Below are 24,398 nucleotides of genomic sequence, written 5' to 3'. Positions count from 1 at the left end.
ATTCGTCAAATAGACAAACGTACATATAAGTAAACCAAAGTGTTTACAATAGCAAAACAATGGACACTTTATTTTAAAGAATTCTTGTTGTTTGTAATGGTACAAGGTGATTATTTATGCCATAATCCATACTGAATCGCTTTACTTTGTTTTCAAAGTTTTTCGATTTAAGTTTGAGTACTGGAAATTATCAAATGTTGTGTTATTGATTTTTTTTAACCGCGGTAAAATAAATGTTGTAAATAAATTATAAGTATTAATTCATTTAAAATATTATAGCATATAATGCTTATTACTTGTCGGCGACTTTTAAGGTATTTGTAATTTATCAATAACCACATTTTCAACATTTTAAGACGTATCACGTCCAACTACACTAATCGTCAAACGATTAGTTCGCGGTAGTTTTTGAATTGAACCTTGCGGAAAGAATATAGAACATTTTACTTAAACAAATACGATAACATATTACTACTTAAATCATTACCGTCCTTACCTTGTAACTAATAATAATAAGCAACAGATATTTATGAAAATATTGTTGTCACTAAACGTAAATTATGTAGTAAAAAGAAAGATAAATATTGTGGTAACAAAACGTGAATAATGTTGTAAAAAGAATGATAAATATTGTGGTAACAGAACATAAATAATGTAGTAAAAAAGAAAGATAAATATTGTGGTAACAAAACGTGAATAATGTTGTAAAAAGAAAGATAAATATTGTGGTAACAAAACGTGAATAATGTTGTAAAAAGAATGATAAATATTGTGGTAACAAAACGTGAATAATGTTGTAAAAAGAATGATAAATATTGTGGTAACAAAACGTGAATAATGTTGTAAAAAGAATGATAAATATTGTGGTAACAAAACATAAATAATGTAGTAAAAAAGAAAGATAAATATTGTACTTACTAAAAGTAAATTACATAGAAAAAAAGAGAGTGATATACGGGACTTTACAAACTAAAACAAAAAAAATTAGTTAAATTGAGTTTCCCAAGAGAGTAGTTTTGTAGAATATTTATTTTCCTCAATTGAAAGTACGTGGACTTTACCATTTGGGAAACTTTAATTTTTTCAGCTCCTTAACGTGGAAATCTTAGATATTCTCACTTCTCGACTGGGGGTCCTTACACATTCTTACTTCTCGACTCGGGGTCCTTAAATATTCTCACTTCTTGACTCTGGGTCCTTAGAAGGTCCTACTTCTCGACTCGAAGTCCTTAGCTATTTTTACACCTTCACTTCTGGATGTTTTTAATCTGGAAATTTTTAATACTTTTGAGCTCCTCAGCCAGGTATCTCAGACTTTTCAATCTCCTCAGAGCTCCTCAGCCAGGTATCTTAGACTTTTCAATCTCCTCAGAGCTCCTCAGCCAGGTATCTTAGACTTTTCAATCTCCTCAGAGCTCCCCAGTGGTTTTACAGACTTATAATACTGAAAATTAGGTTTTCATACTCGTGACTGGCACAGCACAGATAGCCCATTATGTAGATTTGTGTTTAACTACAAAATAAACAAAATAGCACCTTACATCGGAAGCTTTAGCTTTCATAACTCTTTGGTCTGGGAACTTGTAGTTTCTTATCTTATGAATCAGGGATATTTAGACAAACCTACCTCTTCACATCGGAAACTAGAATTTTTCAACGTCTTAGCTGAAGAATTTCAGTTTCATAGTTCCTCAGTCAAGGAACTGTGGATTTGCTTTATTCCTCCTATCGGAAGCTTTATATCTTCTCAACTCATTAGTCATGAATCTTTATGACTGCTCAACTACTCAACCAGGGACGTTTAGTTTTACCGAGGTCCTTCTGTCGAAAGATTTTAATTTGTTCAACTTTTTAGGTCTGGGAATTTTACAGTTTCTTAGCTCATTAAGGTGAAAATACTTAGCATTTCCCATCTTATCAGAACAATATCTATCAAATATGTCTTCGTACCTCATTTTCTAAGTTCATGAGATTTTTAATGCACTTTGTGTTTTTGTCTTCTAATTTGACTCGCGTGGCCAAGTTTTGGTAAGTGTTATTCTAACTGCCTATATGGTTTCATTGACTCAAATTCGGCACGTTTTAGATGTGTTCTAGACAGTTCTACTACATATACGAATTTGACAACCGATATTGACCACCATCATCGGTTAATAGTACAATTGTTGTACTCTAATTTCTATATAAATTATTTCTGGAGTATATTCACATGATTATATTGTATGTTTATAGTTGTGGGATGAGGGAAGCTTGCGTCGTCCCAGCTTCCAGCGCCATCTTTGGCGATCCTTGTCCACAAACTAGGAAGTACTTGGAAGCCCATTACCAGTGTGTAGCAGGTGAGAAACTAATGTGTATCAGTTATTTGACAATAATTTCTATTTATATTATAAACTAATACACAGAATAAGGTAGGAATATTTCAGTTAATAGTCCCAGGGCTCAAAGGTATGGAAACTATAATAGCTCAGAATTTGTTTCTTTGTTTTTAAATTTCGTGCAAAGTTACACGAGGGCTATCTCCGCTAGATGTTCTTAATTTATCAATATTTGTTTGTTTTTGAATTTCGCGCAAAGCTACAGGAGGGCTATCCGCGCTAGCCGTCCCTAATTTAGCAGTGTAAGACTAGAGGGAAGACAGCTAGTCATCACCACCCACAGCCAACTCTTGGGCTACTATTTTATCAACGAATAGTGGGATTAATCGTTACATATAATGCTCCCAAGGGCTAAATTGGCGAGCAAGTGTGGTGTGACAGGTATTTGAACTCGCGACCCTCAGATTAAGAGTCAAGAGCTTTAATCATCTGGCCATGCTGGAGCTATACAGAATTAAATTTCTTGAGATACATTTATGGGAAATTTCATGTGATTCTTTATACTTCCAAACACAAGTAGAATTTTGAAAAGACAAGTTTGATACTTTGCTCAATATCTAGTATTTACTCAATGTGAAGATAAAAACTCGTTTGAATCCTTACGTATTATTTAATTAACAGCGTCATTAACTTAAAACAACAGATTTGCCTTCAACTTCTCCAAGGGGCAACTTCATTGTTCTCTTGTATTGGAACCGCCGTAGTGAGCGCCACCTGTCATTGCGTCAAAAGACTTTTAAGCGTAGTTATTAATATTAATCAACGTAGTTTTTCATTCGCGTTAATAAGAAAATCGCGTAAATATGCATTTGAGGAATTCGTGGGCAGATGTTAGATGTCTGTGAGGAGGGGTAAGTACAGGGAATTTTTGCAATAAGGCCTTTCAGGTCATTGTTTCTCCACTGAGTCATCAGTTTAGTATTCTTTTGTTAGTGTTATACCGACATCCAAAACAATAGCTAACACAATGTAAAAACGTTTTGACGTTATTTTATTTTAGCAAAATATCATATAACCATTTTCATGAAAGGGGCTCAATACGATGTAACGTGTATAATATAATAATCTTTTGGCAGCTAATATGAAAAACAATGCAATACAAATGCCAATGCGCTTACTTTTCTTGTGTTTGTGTATTTTGTCTCAATAATATATCGAAAGTATTAACTGACAATTTAGGCTTATGATATATATTGCTTTATTGTGTTTTACCGTTTTTTTCTATTTAGTAAAAAATAATGTCAAGTTTGGGGCACGTAATGATAGAGAATTAAATTTTGCTCTACAGTGTTTTCTGGTAACAGTGATCACTTTAACAAGTGCCGTTGGCCTAAGTTCACAAACAATATTTGAACAGAAATTCCGAGACTAACACTATGCCTAACTTATATTCACAAACTTCCTTTTCTAATCGATCGATTCCTTTAATAGACGCGATAACTCTAACTGTAAACACTGAACTGAATCATTCCATAGTCACACGTTGATTGCTCGTATTTATAATGTACTCTTGTTACTCCACATTCCTCTACATTTCTTGATCATTACGTTATCATAATTGTTTTTCTCTAACTATTCTAAGATTACTTTCATAATCTTTCTAGAGCCAGCGTCGTTATCATGATTAGCAACTTTCTCTAGAAAATAACTGAATCATAATGTTCTAAATAAAGCTTTCAAATATATACTATACTCTTCAAAAAAAGAAACACAAAAGGCAAAATATGAGACAAATTGTTAACAAGTTTATTCCAGGTAGTTCTGTATTACATATGTGAAACTTTGCACATTCACTGCTGAACATCCAAAGTCTGCAAAGGCGAAGTCCACGCTCACTAGGTGAAGTTTAACGTCACTCAACGTCAATAAGGAGTATGCCCCCCGTGAGCATCAATAACTGCTTGGCATCTCCTGCCTGTGGAAGCGATGAGATGACGAATCGCATCCTGTGGAATGGCTGTCCACTCAGCCTGCAAAGCTGCTGCAAGCTGAGGTAGAGTCTGCGGTTGAGGTTGTCGCCGTAGCAGACGTCGGTCCAACTCGTCCCAAAGATGTTCGATGGGGTTTATATCTGGTGATCTGGAGGGCCAGGGAAGAACGTTGATGTTGTGGTGTCTCAAGAAGACAGTGGTGAGTCGGGCTGTGTGAGGACGGGCGTTGTCATGTTGAAAAACGTCGTTGACGTTCACCATGATGGGTTGCACATGGGGCCTAAAAATCCCGTCGACGGTTGCGTACGGTCTGATCGGAAATTCTACGCAGCCCAGATATGGTTGAGACAGTAGACGTCGCAGTGGTGGTCCTATCCCGAAGGTGACGTAACCGGATGTTGCGATCTTGTGCGGGCGTGGTCACACGAGGTCTGCCAGATCGTGGACGGTCACAAGTTGATCTATGTTGTTGGTGATGGTGCTTTGGTGGACATTCACAGCTCTGGCAACATCTGATCGAGATTCGCCTGCTTCCAAGCGACTAATGGCGTTGTTGCGTGGTGCGTCAGTCTTGGCGTAACTGTATTGCGTGTCGGTGGCTTAACACTGAGCTATGGAAACCGAGAACCCGTCATTTTTATAGGGATTTTGCACATGTTGCAGTTGGAGAACATGCAGATCTCTCAAACAAATTCATTGGACACGCATGAGTTTTGGCGAAAAAACCGATGTTTTCCTCCGTTTTCAAAGTGCACAACTTTTATTGTCATTTTGGTCTTAACACGTGTAACATCACATACTCTGAGCTTGTAACGTTATTACATATATTTCTCTTTAAAATAACAAAAATATCCCTTTTGCGTTTCTTGTTTTGAAGAATATATTTTAAGCTTGTAAAAGCTTTTATCTGATCTTGACCGTTCACCAACATCTAAGTTATCGCCGAAGGATTTGTTTGGTTTTCACGCTCGACAAATTTAATTCAAACATGAAACATGTTCTTAAGCCTAGCGAACGTCGGAAACTTGTGCACTTTGTGGTACTCACTAAGCTTTGATGTGGAATCAAATGACGAAAGGAAGTCAGAAAAACTTGAAGTCTCTTTTCGAACTATTAATCAATACACTAGAGACAGCTTACTGTACAGTTCACAATGAACTGGAGAAGTTCACTTGTGGGGTTCTGTGCTTACTGAAGAAGTAAAATGGTTTTAGAAATTTGAAACTGATGTGAAAATTCCTTGGCTTTTAGAGCTGTAATCTTATAATCTGCGGATGACGGTTTCAAATCTTATTCCCGAAAATACATGCCCTTTTAATCTCGAAAACTTCATAATGAAAAGGCCAATCAAACTATTAGAGTAGCCCAAGAGTTAGTGGTTGGTGGTGCTGACTGCTCTCAACTTCATTACTTCTAAATTAAGAATGGCTAGCACAGATAACACTCGAGTAAGTTTTCGCGAAATTCAACAACAAAGGAGGGAGAGAAATTATGACATCATTTACGCATACACGTTTAAAATAAATATAAGAAATTCTAAAATACAATAATATATTCTTACATTTATTATCATTAAATGAAATCCTTTGAGCCAAGGTAATGTAATGAGATATTTATTTTCGTAAGTATAACATTGTATGTACTTTGCTTCTTAACATCGATTTTGTGGTTTTATGTTACGTTGACACTATTATGAAATTTACATAATAATATTTGCCCAAAACGTGAGAATTTAGTGTTCTCATCAGAAAATGCTGTTTAATGTTTGTCATTCTTCCACTTTATAGATTCAACACTCGTGTCACCAACAACCACAGCACTATCAACAACAACTAAAACCGCAACAGAACATAGGCCACCAATAATATTACCAGTTACACAAAATTTTCAACCTTTGGTTATTTCATCCACAACAGAGACAGTATTATTTTTCGAAACTGCACGTCTCTTCCCATTATCACCTTCTCTTAGTACAACAGCGTCCTCTCACGTCAAAAAACAAGAACTGTCTCCATCTGTAGAGTATTCTGAATCGACTTCAGGCAGTATTAACACTTATTCTAATAAAGGTAACGTTCTAAATATTTCTTTACTACATAGATGCACAGTACCAAAAAAAGTCAAATGAAAATGAATTTTAAAATCAGTTAAGAAGGTAATTGAATAATGATTTAAAAATCGAACAAAAATTAGGCTTAAAAATTTAGCAGCTTAGCAACAACGAGAAACAACCGTTTTTTTTTTTTTTAAATTTAGTATTTATTACGTAACTTTACTTTAGCTGGTGAGCTGGTGTTTAGTAGTTGTTTTTGGTAAACCGTTTTTTTGAAATGTGTTGTGTTAAGGAAAGGCTCATTACGAGGGTAACAGAAAGTATGAATAAGTAGAAAAAACGTTTAAAGAACAGCATTAGAATGTTAAACATTACAAATATTTGATTTAAATTTCAAATGTGTTTATTGATTTTTTATAAAATTTCAAGCTACGAATCTAAATTAAAATTTCGATTCATTTACAAAATCAACCTGATGGTCCCCCTGTCGAATTAAAATATTGTGCTGAGTAAAAAAATAAATTGTTTTTAGGACAATTAAGTACTTAACTTTTACTCTATAATCCCATCACCACTCTAGCCATCTTAGACTAAAGCAGAGATGTTAACTCGACGGAAGGAGTCCAATCTTATATTTTGTTTCTTGTTTTCATCTTTAGGTAACTAAAACCCATATTGTGAATCTTAAAAATATAACGGAGTCAACATTCGCGGGCATATACAATCTGTTTCTACCAGGCAACCCCATCGTGCCCAATTTTTACACTAGAAAAATCGTGAAAACATTTAAATAGAAAAAAAAAAACTGTCTACATTTCTGCTTGGGACTTCCAATAAGGCCTCTTTGTAAATTGGTCGTCGTATAAGTGAATAGTTGATAAAACCCTAGATCGTACTTTTTTCGCTAAAATAATGAAAAAAAGACAAAATTCCAAAGTGCCTATACCTTTCTTTGAGTCCTGCAAGGGTATTTTTATATCAAATTCTAAGTGCATTGGTTGAAACAAGCTTAACTAATTGACCAAAATGTCTAAAATTATGAGTTTATTTTACGCCCTTACCCCTGCCTTAAAATGACCAAGAAACACGTTTCACATTTTTGTATGTGTCTGCACGGGACAAAGAAAGAAATACTTTTGCACCAAATCCCAGGTAAATTGGCCGAAATACGGAAAATTAATTATCCACAAACCCTAAAACTATACTTTTTTGTGAGTTATAGTTCTCTATTTACATTTTGATTGCACAGGAGCCCAAAATATACATTTTTTTTATTTTGACTATTCAACCCGTAAAATCCTTAAAAATAATTAAATTATATAAAAAAGGATAATAGTATATGGGCATATTGGACCAAGGTAAAACCCTACAATGTTTCTTGTCAATTGGTCCATAATTACAAAAAGACGAAATGATATAGAAACAGTATGTCTCCCTGTAGAGACGCAATAAAACTACAGAAGTTAGGAGGAAGAGTAAATTGTCTTTCAAAGTTATTTTTTGTTATAATATATCAAAAGAGAAGATCTCAGAATTAAAATATTGTGACTATTCTTCTCTAAAATATTCGATAGGAAAAAAAATAGCATAACATATTAAATTGTGTCAGTTCTTATGTTTATCGAAAGGTTTCGCCATTTTGATGATGTACCTTTAGTTGTCTACGAGGTATTTGCTTGTGTCGTAATTCTCACTTTCTTTCACTTCAATGAGTAATATTACAGATTTTTATCTCCACAGATAGCAAAACTATGTACAGCCACTCATCTTCAACGGATATATTAGAGCAAACTCTAACCTCGTGCCCACCGACTGTATTCAGAAATATTACGTGGGGTTGGACAAGAAGAGGACAAGAAGCTACGGAACCTTGTCCTAGGGGGTCTGTAGGTAGGAATAACTATTATATTTTACCAAATGCAACACGTAGACTAACTTTCCCTTTACGTTCCTGCATCAGTAAACACGTCATCCGTTCCCCTTTCTTTATTAGTTTTGTATGTTTTATTAGTTTGTATGTTTTATCTTGTATAATCAAGGTAAGTTGAATCAATGTGGTTGTGAAGTGCCAGTCAGTTTCTCGTTTCTTATAGTTGCAAATTACCCATCTATTATTTGTTAAACATGTGCACATGTGGGTAACTAACTTTTTTTTGTACAAGGTTGAATATTAGTTTACTTTTTAACTCAGTTTTTGAAGAAGATTTATTAGTAAAAATATTTAAATATAGAACCATAAAAAATACCTATTGGTATTATCTTCCTTTAGCTCTCTTCCATTTGTTTCGAACATCTCTACAATTGGTCAATATATATTCCGTATTCACTGACTCTGTTTACTTATTTGTGCATATTTTGGTCTGCCTAGCTGTGTAATCTACAGAAAATATACGTTGCGCATACAAACACACACTACTTATCTCTTTAGTTGACTTGAACGTGTCAAGTAGGTTCAGACACTAATAGCTAAGATGTGCATGGACCTAAGATTAATTAGCGTCTCCTCAAAGAGCGATGAACTTTAAGATAGGTTAACTTCTCCATAAAATATGTTTTACTGTTGAATATGATATTATATCAAGTATTTAAGCCTGTGGATTAAGATCCTGATAAGCTAGTATTTATTATTTCCATTGGTCAAAATAAACACACAGAAACATGAAACACTCTGTTGGAAAATTACAAGGTTAAATCACATTAGTGTACAACTCTTCACCCCTATAATTTACTGTGTTTTAAAGCTCGAAATACATAGAACTTTTATATTACGTTTAAATACGTTTTTATGTTTATTAACATTATACGTTCTGTGCCTTTCATGGTAACGTAGATATCAAATAGAAACAAACCAAACATTTTGTAAGCACCAATGTTAAGCTCAGGGACAAGTGCTCGCGGGGAGCAGGTTCCCCTCAAAATGTCGTTGCCTTCGCCAAGTTAATGCCATTCATTACTCTAATATCAGATTTATTTTAGACTTGAATTAATTACAAGTCCCATTGTACCCTCCTCTAGTTAAGTTTTGTTTTCTATTTTACACCAGGTTTAGCCAAGTGGTATTGTGTGGACGCGATCACTTCAGTCCGCTGGAGTGGTGCTCCTCCAGACCTGAGCGAGTGTCGATCACCGTGGACGGAGAGTTTGATGAACAGAGTAGGTTCTCCGTTAATGGAAATGTGTAAAATCTTTCATTCTTATTTACCTCTCAACCTTTCTTTTAAACAAATTAACGTTGCTAGTTGGGACTTCTCTTATTCTCAATGGCAGAAACATTTTCTAATGTTGTTGGCAGAGCCATTTAATCCCGATGACAATGACATTATGTATTCGCAATGGGAAAATATTTTCTATTTTTAATTGCAGAGACATTCTTTAATTATATTCATATGAAAGGTAGGTTTTAGTCTTTCTGTTGCCTTACAATGCACCCAGGACAACCTCTTCTTTAGCTTTAATCCCCCGCTGTTACATCAATAAGTATACGGATTTACAACTCTAAAATCAGGGGTTCGATTCACCTCGGTATACTCAATAGATGGCTTGATGTGGCTTTGCTGAAAGAAAACACACACACTCTCTTCAGCTTTAAATCATAGTTCACACTCATTGACGAAAAGGTGATTTTTTCTAGAATTTTTTTACTAAAGGAGAAAACTATAAAACTTTGAAAGCTCCAAAAATATGAACACTTTTTGAACTTGGAGTGATTTGAAATAATTATACTTGCATATCGGATTTTCAATTAATATTTTTAAATATTATTTTAAAATTTTCGTGCAAAGCTACGTATAACGGTCATTAGACTCGACCTGCCTTCAGTGGCACAGCGGAATGTCTGCAGACTCACACCGCTAGAAACTGGGTTTCGATACTTATGGTGGGAAAAGCAGAGATAGCCCATTCTGTAGCTATGTGCTTAATTTCAAGCAATCAATCAAAAGTCTCGACCTAACAGATTAGATGGAAAGCAGCTGGTGAACAGAACTCCACTCATCTCTTTGGCTAATCTTCTTCGACTGAATAATGGGCTTTGACATTCACTCTTACAACGCACCCACGACCCTAAAGTTCACATAGTGTTTATACGGATACCTTCAGATTCCCATATCTGGCATACGAACCGTTAGTTTGTTGTTGTTTTTTTAATTTCGCGCAAAGCTACACAAGAGTCCTTAATTCAGCGTTCTCAGACTAGAAGGAAAGCAGCTAGTCATGACCATTCACCGCCATCTCTTGAGCTATTCTTTACCAACGAATGGTAGGACTGACCATCACATTATAATGCCCTTACGGATAAAAGAGCGAGCATGTTTGGTGTAATGGGGATTCGACCCCTCGCCCCTCGAATTGCTAGTCGAGCGCCCTAATCACTTGGCCATGCCAGGCCACGAACGGTTAGACCACGCCCATTAACTGTACTGATGTGTATATTTATTAATTCAGATACTATTTCTTTTTACGTAAAATCTAAGAGTATTTGAAAATTATAAGGCTTAAAACAAAAGACGAAACCTGTTAACCTACTTCTCATTGTCGTTTTATTTTTACTTTCGTGTTGGCCCGGCATGGCCAAGCGCGTTAAGGCGTGCGACTCGTAATCTGAGGGTCGCGGGTTCGCATCCCCGTCGCACCAAACATGCTCGCCCTTTCAGCCGTGGGGGCGTTATAATGTGACGGTCAATCCCACTATTCATTGGTAAAAGAGTAGCCCAAGAGTTGGCGGTGGGTGGTGATGACTAACTGCCTTCCTCTAGTCTTACACTGCTAAATTAGGGATGGCTAGCACAGAGATAGCCCTCGAGTATCTTTGTGCGAAATTCAAAAACAAACAAGAACAAACAAACTTTCGTGTTCGATTTTATTAATGATGAGTAAGAAAGAGGAAACTAGGCCTGAGAATAAGTTAACTTGTAAAAATAAATAAAATAAAACTGATTAACCATTTCACTGATTTTTAGTCTACTTCTCTTTATGCAAAGAAAGCTGTTAAAACCAGCCCAAAACGAGTGCACATTAAATGAAGATAGAAGATCCGATTGTAATTAATTAAAATAGTGATGGATATACTTGTCTGATACTCATACCTCCCCCTCCACCCATCCCGCCTTACGAGCGGAGTGACCGTTTACAATGGCTCACCGGTATGTCTGCGGGCTTCCAACGCTAAAAACCGGGTTTCGATACCCGTGGGCAGGGCACAGATAGCCCATTGTGTAGCTTTGTGCTTAATTCAAAACCAGAAACAATATTTATATCATGTCTCAGTAAGAATTTTGTTTGTTTTGGAATTTCGCACAAAGCTACTCGAGGGCTATCTGTGCTAGCCGTCCCTAATTTACCAGTGTAAGACTAGAGGGAAGGCAGCTAGTCATCACCACCCACCGCCAACTCTTGGGCTACTCTTTTACCAACGAATAGTGGGATTGACCGTCACATTATACGCCCCCACGGCTGGGAGGGCGAGCATGTTTAGCGCGACGCAGGCGCGAACCCGCGACCCTCGGATTACGAGTCGCACGCCTTACGCGCTTGACTATGCCAGGCCTTCTCAGTAAGAAAAGTGTCTGGTTTAATAAAGTTAAAAACTGATATTCCACAGAAAGCGCTAAAAATTGCTAACATAAATTATGTTAACATGAGCAGGATGTTAAACAGTAACTTCTTCAAATATTCATTTTCTCAATTTCATGTTGGTTAATTATGAAACTGGTGACATTTAAATACTTCTTAGAATAAAAAACCTATTTAATAACGGTTAAAACTGGTGCCATTTAAATAAAACGTTTGTGAATTTAATGTTTTAATACATTAAAATACACTCTTATAACAGATTTTAACAAGTCTTTGATTGTGTATTTGACTTATACAATTATCTGTATAATTACAACCTTTAGTTGAAATTGAATCTTAGAAATGACGTTTAAAAAAAAACGTATAGAAATATTTTTTGTGATGCATAATTTGTTTTTCTAAAATCTTAAAAAAATTGTTTTAAAGAAAAATAAAGAAATAAACAAAACAAAAAATGGTGAAAGAAACGTTGAAGTTGTTCAATTTGAGTAAATCAGTTTAAGGCTTAATTGTCTTGAATTAAATACAAATATACTTTTCTAGATCGATGGAGGAGATTCCGTCGTTGGCATAGCAACAGAGCTGGCAGTGATTGCCCGTACCAAACCCTTGTACGGAGGCGATATTCCAGAGACTTCAACCATCCTTCATCGTATTGTGTCCAAGATGGAGGACAGATCTCAAGACATTACAGATGAGAAACAGAGATATTATCTAGTACTGGATATGTTACATGTAGGTTAAAATCTAAATCGTTATTTAAGTCTAAAAGGCAGAAAACTGAGTCACCGTCTGACGCCGTAGATACTGCAGTTATTGTTGTTTTTTTAATTAATTCTGTGAATTATTTGGATTTAAAAAGTGATACATTGGATAACCAAATGATATTTAATACATTACACTTAACTATTTTACTTAGTATTTTGTGTAATTATTAACTGTAAACTCGAGCAATTGCACATTTAAAGTTTTCGAAGTTAAAGATTACAAAAATGGAAGTCAGAGTTGTCTCTCTAATTCTAATGTTAGTGAGAAAACAGTGCGCTTTGACACCTGTTTTTTTTGTTTTACTTTTCTCAAATATTTATAATAGCGTAGTGTGCGACGTCAGTCACTGATACTACGTCACAAGTCATGTCAGCCAAAAAAACCGGGCATAACTTTAATTACATGATGCAATCATTTTAGGACTGACATCCTTTTCCAAGAAATAACATAACCGTAATACTCAAGACCAATGAAATAAACGAAAACATCTTGTGTTTCTATTTTTTCTGTTATCACTTTAGATTTAGAAAGTGATGATAAGTTGTTCCTTTTTCATTTGGTATCAGTTTAGATCGAGAAACTTATAATATTATAAACTTGTTTCCGTTTGCTTTACACGTATATCAGATTGTGTGCCTTATATCTGTAATCGTTATTATCAGAAAACTCTCCTTAAAGCTGGCTAGCTAATTACATAAATAAAAACATTAAGATATGTTAGTATATAATGTAGCTAATTCTATATACCGGTCTAACTGAAGATATTTACATCACATATTCGTATAACGCAAGTCACGAGAGAAACTGTATTAAAAACCGTTGACTCATCAGTTGAGTACTTCGCTCTTATCTAAATTTTCGGTCGTTATCCTAACAATATCTCAACGGGTTTTCTGAGTACAGTGTATTTTTTCTTAGAAATACTGAATTAACTAAGCAGTATTTTGATGTTCATTATTCAAAGTAATTTCAATGCTTTATGTTACAGTCTGTAATGGAAATAGTGAGTGGCCTTATGGAGAATTTCCAGCAACAGGCCTGGCTAGATATGTCCTCCAGTCAACAACGTGTTGTAGCTTCTACATTGATTCAAAGATTGGAAGAGACTACATGGGTGTTCGCACATACCAATTACTTTGGGGAGCGATGGGTCCACGTAGAGAACAATATATGTAAGCCATGTTTACGGTTTCCTTCTTTAAAGAATTAAAATCATCTAGCATATTCTTTTGTTGGGGATTTCCGATGAAAAATTCCAGTCCCCTAGCAATTTTTTCCATAGCGAAGCATGACTCAGTGGTTAGAATGTCGGGTTATGTATTTGTGATCACCGCAAAAATACAAACATATATATATATACACTAATGGACAAAATCTTAAGGGCAATGAATATAAAGAAAAAATATGCATTTTCCGTTGTTAGACTCAACCATTTATTTCAGTACAGCTTCGAAAGATGAAAATAGGAAAAGGAAAAATAAAACGAAAAACGTTTTTAGCATTTAATAGGGAAAATGTGAACACTAAGTCATCACCACCCACCGCCAACTCTTGGGTAACTCTTTTACTAACGAATAGTGGGATTGACCGTCACATTATATCGCCCCCACGGCTGAAAGGGCGAGCATGTTTGGCGCGACGGGGATGCGAACCCGCGACCCTCAGATTACGAGTCGCACGCCTTAACACGCTTGGCCATGCCGGACCATCTAACAACGTAAAATGCATATTTTTGCTTTATGTTCATTGGCCTTAAGATTTTGGCCAGCAGTGTATTGTGCTCTTCACTTTGGGGTCATGAACGCGTTATAAATGTACCATCAAAACCCCCTATTTGTTCCGACAGGAGTAGCCCAATAATTATTGGTGGGTGCTCTTAACAAATTCGATCTATCTAGTATATGAAGTCAAAATTAAAGATAGGTGGGGCTAATAATCCAAAAACAAATTCATATGGATAGCATTCCCATTGGTAGATTCTAATAATCTAATATATTCTTCTCTTCCCCCTTGGAAATAATCATATTATTTATTGCGTTCTTCTACGATACATTTCCCTTGGGAGGTTCATATAATCTGTTTCGAGTTGGCCCAGCATAGCCAGTGGGCTGGGCCGCTGGACTCGTAATCTGAGGATCAGGATTCGAATCCCCATCAGACCAAAATATTTTCGCCCTTTCAGCAGTAGGAGCGTAATAACATAAAGGTAAATCCCACTATTCGTTGATAAAAGAATAGCCCCAAACTTGAAGCTGATGACTAGTTATCTTCCATCTAGTTTTACACTACTAAGTTCACAAAACCAACGAACAAAACTATTTCAAGTTTTTGTAAAATATTTTCATTAGACGATTCAAATAATCTATTGCGTTCTTTTGTAGGACATTCCAAATCAACAATTGATTAATAAATAAATATATAGTAAAATTTCACTGGTTGAAAGCAGAGACTTAATCCCTGTGGTGTATTGAGATAGAAAATATTCTGAGATAGCCGAAAAACAAACTGCTTACCTTTGGTTCGTGTCGCGCAAAAAGCTAAAAGATATTGTATTCCTTCTCTTTAAAAGTGCAAGTTTTCATTTAAATTTATTATTACGATGTATGCTGAAAGTAAACTCGATTTCTCTGCTGTGAAATTTGTCTAGTTACGTTTTCGATTTTTTCTTGTTTTTTTTAAATAGTAGTTTCAATTCGTCTGGTTCAGACCTGGTCAATAACAACATTGCAGTTTCCACTAAGTGAAGAGGTAGAGGGCACAAGTTGGGAACCAATAAGTGACGTCATCCTACTACCAGCCACAGCATTGGTCGGAAGTGGAAGAAATGGTAATAGCGCTTATCTAGAAAAAAAAACAAACAACTCTTTCTTCCATTTTTTTCTCGCTTCCGAAGTAGGCTTATCTACTTTCTTTGTGTGGTTTTTTAGCATAAAAGCACACACACAATAACAACTAACAATATAAACGTTTGGCGTTATCAAGTCTTATTTAACATTGTATTTTTTCAAAGATAGTTCTAAACACGCTCTTTTTAGTAAAAGTATAGTCTCAGAAAGTTTGGAAGTAAAACTAAAAATACTATAATATTTCAAATATAGTGTATGTATTCAGCATACGTAACCCTGACTCAGTGTATACAACATACTCCAAACCAATGTTCAATGATTATGCCATTCATGAATCTACCTCCGTAGAGATAGTTTAAGATATCATGTTATTTTCTTAAATCTAGTTACATTATTAAAAATAGTGACTTGTTTCTCCTCACCATGTAAAACATCATGTGTACGTTGCATATTTCTAATCTAGGCCGTGTGAAGATTGTTTTCATAGCGTACAGAAATATTCAGAATTTTACACCTCTTGAGGGAAACTTACCGGTATCTAATCGCTCGGATGACGCTCATGTGTCCACAACAGTCAACACTACAAGACTGATCAACTCGCGTGTCCTCAGCGCCTCTATAGATCACCATCGAACGATAAGACTTCATCAGCCCGTGACTGTTATCCTGAAACATTTACAGGTAATTATCCTTATCATAAAATTCATTTCAATTTTATATCCTACTTTTTTTTTACTCTAGAGCGAAATGTATAAGAAAATGCGTAGGTTTGATTGTTGTTAAGCCACGCAATAGAATAGCTATATATGGTCTGCTCATCACGGGTATCAAAACCTTATTTTCTAGCGTGGTCAGCTTCACGACTTATCGCTGAGTGACTGAACGGTGAGAATGAAATACTTATTTTCTACTGTGTGTGACCTAGTGATTAACGTGTCCAAACTATAAAGCAGAGAGTTAGAGGTTCGCAAATCTCTACTGTAAATACACGTTATGCACTTTGGCGCCATAAGCGTTTTGCAAGCACTGTTACCACTATTCGATCAGATAATAGTGCTCCAACAATTGGCATTGGGTGTAGTAAAGTGTCTGGCTTGGTTTATCAATACTAACTTATGCTGCGTTTAAATAGCTCCTGTGTAGGTTTGAGCAAAATTTCAATTATAAATAATCAATGGTAATCAAAATTATTGGGAATAGTTTTCTTTTCACCTCTTTGTCCTTTTAATTAGATTACAGAGGCCAAAAATTTTGAAATTTTTTACATGTTCTCCTGTAATCCGTGCACGGTGAATCCGAAAATGATACCCGTTTTCCTCCATCACGTAGAGACTTTCCACAAAGCATCATATGTAATTTTTACACCAGGTGAATCATTTTCTTTAAAATCGGATTACGTTTTGTTATGTTTAAAATGTTAACAATATTTGTTTGTTTTGAAGTTAAGACCAAAGCTACACAATGTTCTATCTGTTCTCTGGTCACCACGAGTAACGAGACACAGTTTCTAGCGTTCTAAGTCCGCAAAAATACCACTCTGATACTGGGGGAAAAGCAAATGTTGATATCCACTGGCTGTAGATTTCTCTAGACCAATCGCGACGTAAGAATCTTATTGATCGTTCTAGAAACTAAGCGTAATAGTGAAAAAAAAATGTTCATTGTGGTAAACGGATAATAATTTGATCTGAATATGAGTTTTTTTCTTTCTTTCCGATTTCCAGAAAATTATTATGAGATAAAAAAATGAATATTATTTTTAAGCCTGCGTTGCTGAATGACGGAAAATCCTCTAAAAAACAAACAAATTTTTATAAAGTTTAAATTCGCACGTCTATATATTTATTTGTTCGTTTCCCGTAAAATTAGCTTATAGTAAGCGAAGTCGCTCAAAATAGGATTCTGCAGCGGTATGTCTACGGACATTTGTTCAAAAATCAATCCTAATTACATTGGATTCGAAAATAAAACATTTTTATATGTCTTTATATTTTCAAAGCACTATTTTCTAACCCTATCTTTGCAACTCAACGATACGCTTTAAGGCTTATAACGCTGAAATTTAGGGCTTGAGCCCCATACTGGGCATTGTACTGATAGCCTATTGTGCAGCATTACATTTAAAACAAGCAAATAAACAATAAGCCTATCTAATTCTTGCAACGTTTCAGTTTATTATATCGAAATGTTTGGGTTTGTAATTGAGTTGCTTAGCCAAAAGAATGTTTTGCAAGTTTTTTAAAATATTTTAATTTTCTTCTACTAACATTATGTAAGAAAGAAAAGAATGCTACATTATTTCTAATTAATCATCTTTAACTCACTTGAGGGAAACACATTTTGGTTTATTATGCAACCAGAGTACGAAACAGTTCTGTTGAGTTTTCCCTTCTTTCAGCTCAGCAGTTCTACAGTTGAAATGAACACTCCCTATACTGTAGCCTGGTAATTTTAACATGCAGATACAAAATGGACCTTAAAGCTTATTTTTCTATTGCAGGAAGAAAATGTTACCAATCCGCAGTGTGTCTACTGGGATCTTAGAGAGAGGTAGGCAGAAATTTGATATGTGTATGTTAGAACGCATTTACATATTATGAAACTTGCGTGTCGAAAGACAGCATTCACAAACAGTGCAGTTAGGAAACGATGTGTCTAAGAATATAGTCCGATAGTACATGTGTATCTGGTGTGTCTACACATAAAATATTTAAGAATTATGCATCCAGACATTGTGTTTCATATGTACGTTGTGACAACAAATTCTGAAATAATGTGTATTTATAAAACACTTCCCTACCTATTACTTCTTAGAATAGTTGTACACAGACGTGAATAACCTACTCATAAATCCAATATAGAAAACGTGACCAAATACAGACTCTTTATACCTTGTTAGTCTACACATGATTGTCACACTAAGTTGTATCTCTACTTGTTACATGTACACATAGTCTGTTAGTACATGTTTCTTTACTACTTACATATACACATAGACTACCAAAACATGTTTTTGTTTCTTATATGTACACATGGACTGCCAATACATGTTTCTTTGCTTGTTACATGTACGTATAAAATGTTAATAATACACGTTTCTTTACTTGTTACACGTACATATAAACCATCAATACACGTTTCTTTACTTGTTACACGTACATATAGACCATAAACAAACGTTTCTTTACTTGTTACACGTACATATAGACCATCAATATACGTTTTGTTACTTGTTACACGTTCATATAAACCATCAATACACGTTTCTTTACTTGTTACACGTACATATAAACCATCAATACACGTTTCTTTACTTGTTACACGTACATATTGATTTGCTTGTCAAACTGCATTCACATTTCCATTTCTATTTGGTACATTTACACGTTACGTTGCAATTTGTCACGGGGTCAGATTGGCGCACAAGGTTACAACAACGCTAAAAAGTTCCATTCTTTCAGCTGTGAGTGCATTGTAACAGTTACAGTCAAACCTCTTGTGACCACGAGTGTTGCTTAGCAGCTTTCTTTCCTACGATTGACAACTTAAAATTAGGGAAGACTGTGATTGAACTACAGGGAATCTCTGATCCAGTCGTTTAGCGCATGTGCACACAAAGTACCGTTCAACGTTGAAATTTGAACACCAATAACAGAAAGGCTCAAAACATTGACGTGTGTTAAACAAGAATTTCACGCTCTCTGACTATATTTATTCGTGCAAAATAATTATATACATGCATTTCCTATTCTTACAGAATACTTCCTGGTGTTGTGAGTCTAATAGAAGTAGGCAACGTTTGTTACAAATTTCAATAATAATAATAATTTAATAATAATAATTTTCAACTCACAGTTGATTTGGTTGCATTATTCGTTCAAAGACTACTTTAAAACGTGATCTATGTTTCGAAGAGTTTTCTCAAATTTAGACTAAAATCCAGAGAGTTTGTTTGGGGATATAACTACTTATCTAGTCTAGTTTCGGGGTAAAATTGTTTCATTTTATTAACTTAATCAGCCAGAAGCACAACAGAACATTGTCGATAAATTAAGGTATATAGAAACGACAGGAACTCCACATCAGAAATTCAACTTGCGGACCGGATAGATTAAAGACAAGCCATTAAAAAAAAGCTGTTCGGCTTGTCTGTATAAAGAGGGTCCATGAAGCATTAAGAACGTTAGTACACACTTAGCTTCCATTTCTGCGAAGAATATGGACAGTGGAATATTGAAAATTACACTAACAAGAAAAAACTAATATTTATTGCAGCCATAAAAAATAATGAACTTTAAACTTTAGATTTTATGTTACTCTATATTAGGTTTTATGTTATTGTATATTAGATTTCATGATATTCTACATCAGATTTTATGTAACTCTATATTAGATTTTATATTATTCTATATTAGGTTTTATGTTATTCTATATTACGTTTTATGTTATTCTCTATTAGATTTAATGCTATTCTATATTAGATTTTATGTTATTCTACATTAGGTTTTATGTAACTCTATATTAGATTTTATGTTATTCTATATTAACGTTTATTTCATACATCTTGTGTATTATAATCTTCTTTCTACTCATAATACAGCATTAAATTATAGAACATACTTTTAAGGGGTCTAAGAGGTCAGTTTTTAATAGTAAATAGTCTGAAGGTACACTAGTTTGATTTGTTTTTTAGTCGTTGGTCTTCTGAAGGCTGTTGGGTTAAAGAAACAAACACGACCCACACCGAGTGCTCCTGTAATAATCTAAGAAACTTTGCCTTAATCATGGATATTTCTACAAATAAGGTAAGTATTTATTTATCTAGCGCTATATGTACATAGATCTATTACAGACCATTCAAAATGTCCTCTGTTTTTTATTCAACTTCGTTATATTCTCCAGAATTACGAAACCTTTCATCTATTGACACCATAACACGCTCCATACTTTCTGTCTGTGATCACTTCGTACAAATGACGGTCAATTTTCATTATTCAAACAGACTAAAATAACCCAGGAGTATCGTGTGAGCGGTTTGACCAGCTACCTTTTCTATTGTCTATCAACTCGAAATAAGGAATAATTATTTTCAAATAGTCCTTGTGTAGGTTTGCGAAAAAAAATTCTAGAGTAACAATAACATATTATATTGTCATTATTGTCACCTTACCAACCATTGTGTAAGTTGTTACTGTACTGTATTATCAAACGTTTTGTTCACGAGTTATTGAATAATTTGCATACTTAATGACTTTGTTATTACCTGTGTTGAAACTTAGTTACTACCTGTGACTTGTGACTCTACTGTTGATACTTTGCTCTTACCCGTGACATGTGACTCTGATGTTGCAAGTCAACTCAAAAGTGATATTTTCCATCCAAACATGTATCTGACATAGCAGACCTATTACTGGACTTTCAGGAAGCAAAATTTTCCTATTCTACATAATATTTTACCTCTATGAAAAAATTGACAGTTTTAGTACTTAACGATTTCGGTAAGCCAAGACAAAGCGTACTTTCAGAAGAAATAAAACAGGCTACTCCACGACCCACCTACCTCTTCACACCAGAGACAGTAAAGAAAATCGGACAGCTTGCCATCAAACATAGTAAAACACAGCGTTCTGTTCTAACTTTAGTAGCCTATCTGGCAACTGTTAACAAGAAACCTCTTATGGATTTAGATACCAGAAAATAAACACAAAAGCAGTAATCACAAGCTTCGTCCGAAACACATATATAGCCTTTCAGTGGAACGAGCTGTTGAAATATGTACAAGCTGTATTTGTACAGTTGAATTCTGCATATTAGGATAAAGTGACGACACCAAACAAATCACGAGTAACTGCTGCTGTAGGCTGGACAACAATGAGACATACAAATCTCTATAGGCTCATTTATGCTACGTTGATTCACTAAATCCATCATGAGCTTCTTTTACACTTTCATGTTCTTGAGTTACTAAAAGCAAGTACTGAGGGACAAAATTTAACTCAGTGTATTACATTTAAGCCTTCTGCAGATGATGTTTCTCTGCTAAGCAGAGCTGGTCACACAGAGAACCACTGGTGACAGCTGAAGAACCAAGAAGGTTTAGACAGTCACCTTTGATTCGCTACCCTAGATCATGCACACTTCTCTGTAGTTACCCTTCCAAGGAATATTTTACACACACAACAGTGTTTGCCTTAGATACCAGACTTTTGTGTCACTAGTGACATGTTAAGTGGCTACGTGTGTAGATCAGACTTTTGTGTCACTGGTGATATGTGAATCCCGATGAAGCTCCCGCCATACGATAATTCAATGCTGTCGCTACTTAAGTTATGGTGTCACATCACAGTACTTTTCTTGAAGAATATTTACGTTGCGGGATTGTTGAACCAACAGAGTCGAAAGAAAGAACGTTTCAAGGTTCTCAATCACACGTCAAAGCGTTTAGAACTGAAACTGGCTGCAAAACGTCGACTCAGAATAATCTATAACAAAAGTTTGAACCAAAATAAAGACTGCAATTGCGAAATTACGAATTTCCAGTTTGAAACTCTACTGTAAGAGAGTTACACGTATCTTCTGGTACGTTGGACAAGATTATAAATAAATATTTGAAGTTAATAAGACCTCACAAGCTTCCAACCACCCCTTAAAGTCAACCTCTTTGATTTTAAGAAACATATGACCTCAATGTAATGTTTTGTACCTTTCTCAAACTTTTAAGGGTCAAGATGAGCGGTCAGAATTTAGAATTTGCATCTCCGCTTCCCACAGAAGCATTTCTGTTCGTTTATTATTAAGCACAAAGCTGCACAATAGACAATCTGTGTAGTGCCCACAATAGGTATCGAAACTCGAATGTTAGCGTTATAAGGAGGGCTCATAGAAGCCTTTTAGAGCAGGAAAGATCTTTTTGAGCAACACTGTGTAATCATGAACATAAGACTGTGCACAATCTATGTTGAAGGAAGTAGTCTATTTCTAAGGAAAGCGTGAACCTGGAACACCCTTTCTGAAATTTAGAAATAACAATAAGTTATTAACCATATTTTGTTGGTCATCTCCAAGTATTAAAATCTCTTAGAAAGATTCTGGTTTGTATACTTGTAGAAAGAAGTAACTCTTTCTTTGTGTAAAACAATGATAACTAACTTCTTACAGAATGAAGCTATTAAATGACGATTTTATATTTGTTTTATTGAAAGAGGCTGTATATTTTTATATATTAATAATGGTACATACCTCTTACATAGAATTATGCTGATGTGTTTATCTGATTGAACTGTATTAATTCCAGGTGGAACTAGATGATCAGCTGACCATCCAAATCGTGACCTCAATAGGATGTGGAGTTGCTATATTTTTCTTGTCAGCCACCTTTATCATTTTACTCGTAGTTAGGTAAACCTGTTTGTTTTTTTCTATTAACATTAAGAAAGAGCATATAAGTCAAACCGGCTTCTTTAATAAAGATAACGTTGCAAGTGATTTCATTAACACGGGTTTGTTGTCACAATTTTTCAACACCTTTTTGTTTTATTATTTTGATGTCATTATTTTTCAACACCTTCTTTTTGTTTTATTATTTTGATGTCATTATTTTTCAACACCTTTTTGTTTTATTATTTTGATGTCATTATTTTTCAACACCTTTTTGTTTTATTATTTTGATGTCATTATTTTTTTTTGTTTTATTATTTTGATGTCATTATTTTTCAACACCTTCTTTTTGTTTTATTATTTTGATGTCATTATTTTTCAACACCTTTTTGTTTTATTATTTTGATGTCATTATTTTTCAACACCTTTTTGTTTTATTATTTTGATGTCATTATTTTTCAACACCTTCTTTTTGTTTTATTATTTTGATGTCATTATTTTTCAACACCTTTTTGTTTTATTATTTTGATGTCATTATTTTTCAACACCTTCTTTTGTTTTATTATTTTGATGTCATTATTTTTCAACACCTTTTTGTTTTATTATTTTGATGTCGTCATTCTTCAGTGTGTTTTGTTTTTATTTTACTAGATGTTTAAAAGACGACCGCCAGCTGATCCATAACAACATGTGCTTCTGTCTTATTGTTTCTGAAGTGATATTTGTAGGAGGAATCGACTTCGTAATGAATAGAATCATTTGTGGTCTGGTAGCAGGACTCTTACACTATTTCTTCTTATCTACATTCATCTGGATGTTTCTTGGGCCACTCCAACTACTACTGGTTTCTTTAGAAAGAAAAGGTTACAGTGATTCTACTCGACGTCGCTGGGTATGGTACTGTTGTTCTGGATATGGCTTACCCATCATAGCTGTGGGTGTTTGTGCTTTTATTGAACCTCAGGGCTATGGAACTATGTTCTACTGCTGGCTAAAATTAAACAATTACTTTATCTTGGGGTTTCTGGGTCCTGCTCTCGTCTTTGTTCTGGTGAGTAGAACATAATTATTCGTTTTTCTTTTCTAACACAATGTAATTGTAAGAATGTCGGTGTTAAAACTATTTTGACTACAGATTAGTATTTCTAGTAGGTTTTCTAGAAGCTGCTCTTGTCCCACACCCTTAATACATTTAATATTCTAACATAACTAAATATACACGTGCATTTCGAAAGGACTGGGATATAAACAAGATTTGATTTAAGTAGGTCACGTCCATGTCTCCATAAACCTTTTCTTTTAAATAAAAAGAAAGCGATAATATACGTTCATTCAGTACATAATATAGAAGTATGGGATTCAATGTGTAGCCTTCATTTTAATTTATTGCTATGCCATATATATTTCATGATTTTAGGTTTTCTGGTCTGATAATTTTGAAATGGGGAGATTGAAAACTAATTAATCAGTTACA

The 24,398-nt window shown here is 34.7% G+C and overlaps 1 protein-coding gene and 1 long non-coding RNA gene across 6 annotated transcripts in view; one reads left to right on the top strand and one right to left on the bottom strand.

Moving 5' to 3' along the window:
* Positions 1-24,398, top strand: part of LOC143257070 (latrophilin Cirl-like) — a 100,580-nt gene that overhangs the window by 50,227 nt on the left and 25,955 nt on the right. For all 4 annotated transcript variants that reach the window (XM_076515224.1, XM_076515222.1, XM_076515223.1 and 1 more), the window contains 12 exons: positions 2,233-2,339; positions 6,097-6,378; positions 8,103-8,252; positions 9,406-9,515; positions 12,477-12,668; positions 13,690-13,873; positions 15,385-15,528; positions 16,011-16,228; positions 18,048-18,097; positions 20,241-20,352; positions 22,842-22,945; positions 23,576-23,975. In XM_076515224.1, the coding sequence (XP_076371339.1) occupies positions 2,233-2,339; positions 6,097-6,378; positions 8,103-8,252; positions 9,406-9,515; positions 12,477-12,668; positions 13,690-13,873; positions 15,385-15,528; positions 16,011-16,228; positions 18,048-18,097; positions 20,241-20,352; positions 22,842-22,945; positions 23,576-23,975 (2,053 nt within the window). The remainder of the gene's footprint in view (positions 1-2,232; positions 2,340-6,096; positions 6,379-8,102; positions 8,253-9,405; positions 9,516-12,476; positions 12,669-13,689; positions 13,874-15,384; positions 15,529-16,010; positions 16,229-18,047; positions 18,098-20,240; positions 20,353-22,841; positions 22,946-23,575; positions 23,976-24,398) is intronic.
* LOC143257071 (uncharacterized) overlaps positions 15,404-24,398 on the bottom strand; it is a 110,016-nt gene continuing 101,021 nt past the window's right edge. Inside the window, exons 1-3 of one of the 2 annotated variants that reach the window (XR_013031669.1) lie at positions 17,872-18,015; positions 16,080-16,213; positions 15,404-15,542 (exon numbers count right to left, since the gene is read on the bottom strand). This is a non-coding gene — a long non-coding RNA (uncharacterized LOC143257071). Of the gene's footprint in view, positions 15,543-16,079; positions 16,214-17,871; positions 18,016-24,398 lie in introns of those variants that run through there. The other variant, XR_013031668.1, reaches the window with a different exon arrangement.

The sequence above is a fragment of the Tachypleus tridentatus genome, chromosome 7 (assembly GCF_004210375.1).
Source record: "Tachypleus tridentatus isolate NWPU-2018 chromosome 7, ASM421037v1, whole genome shotgun sequence".
NCBI classification, from domain to species: domain Eukaryota; kingdom Metazoa; phylum Arthropoda; class Merostomata; order Xiphosura; family Limulidae; genus Tachypleus; species Tachypleus tridentatus.
Note: the sequence above shows the minus strand (reverse complement) of the source record. Positions and strands in the feature narration are given on the sequence as shown.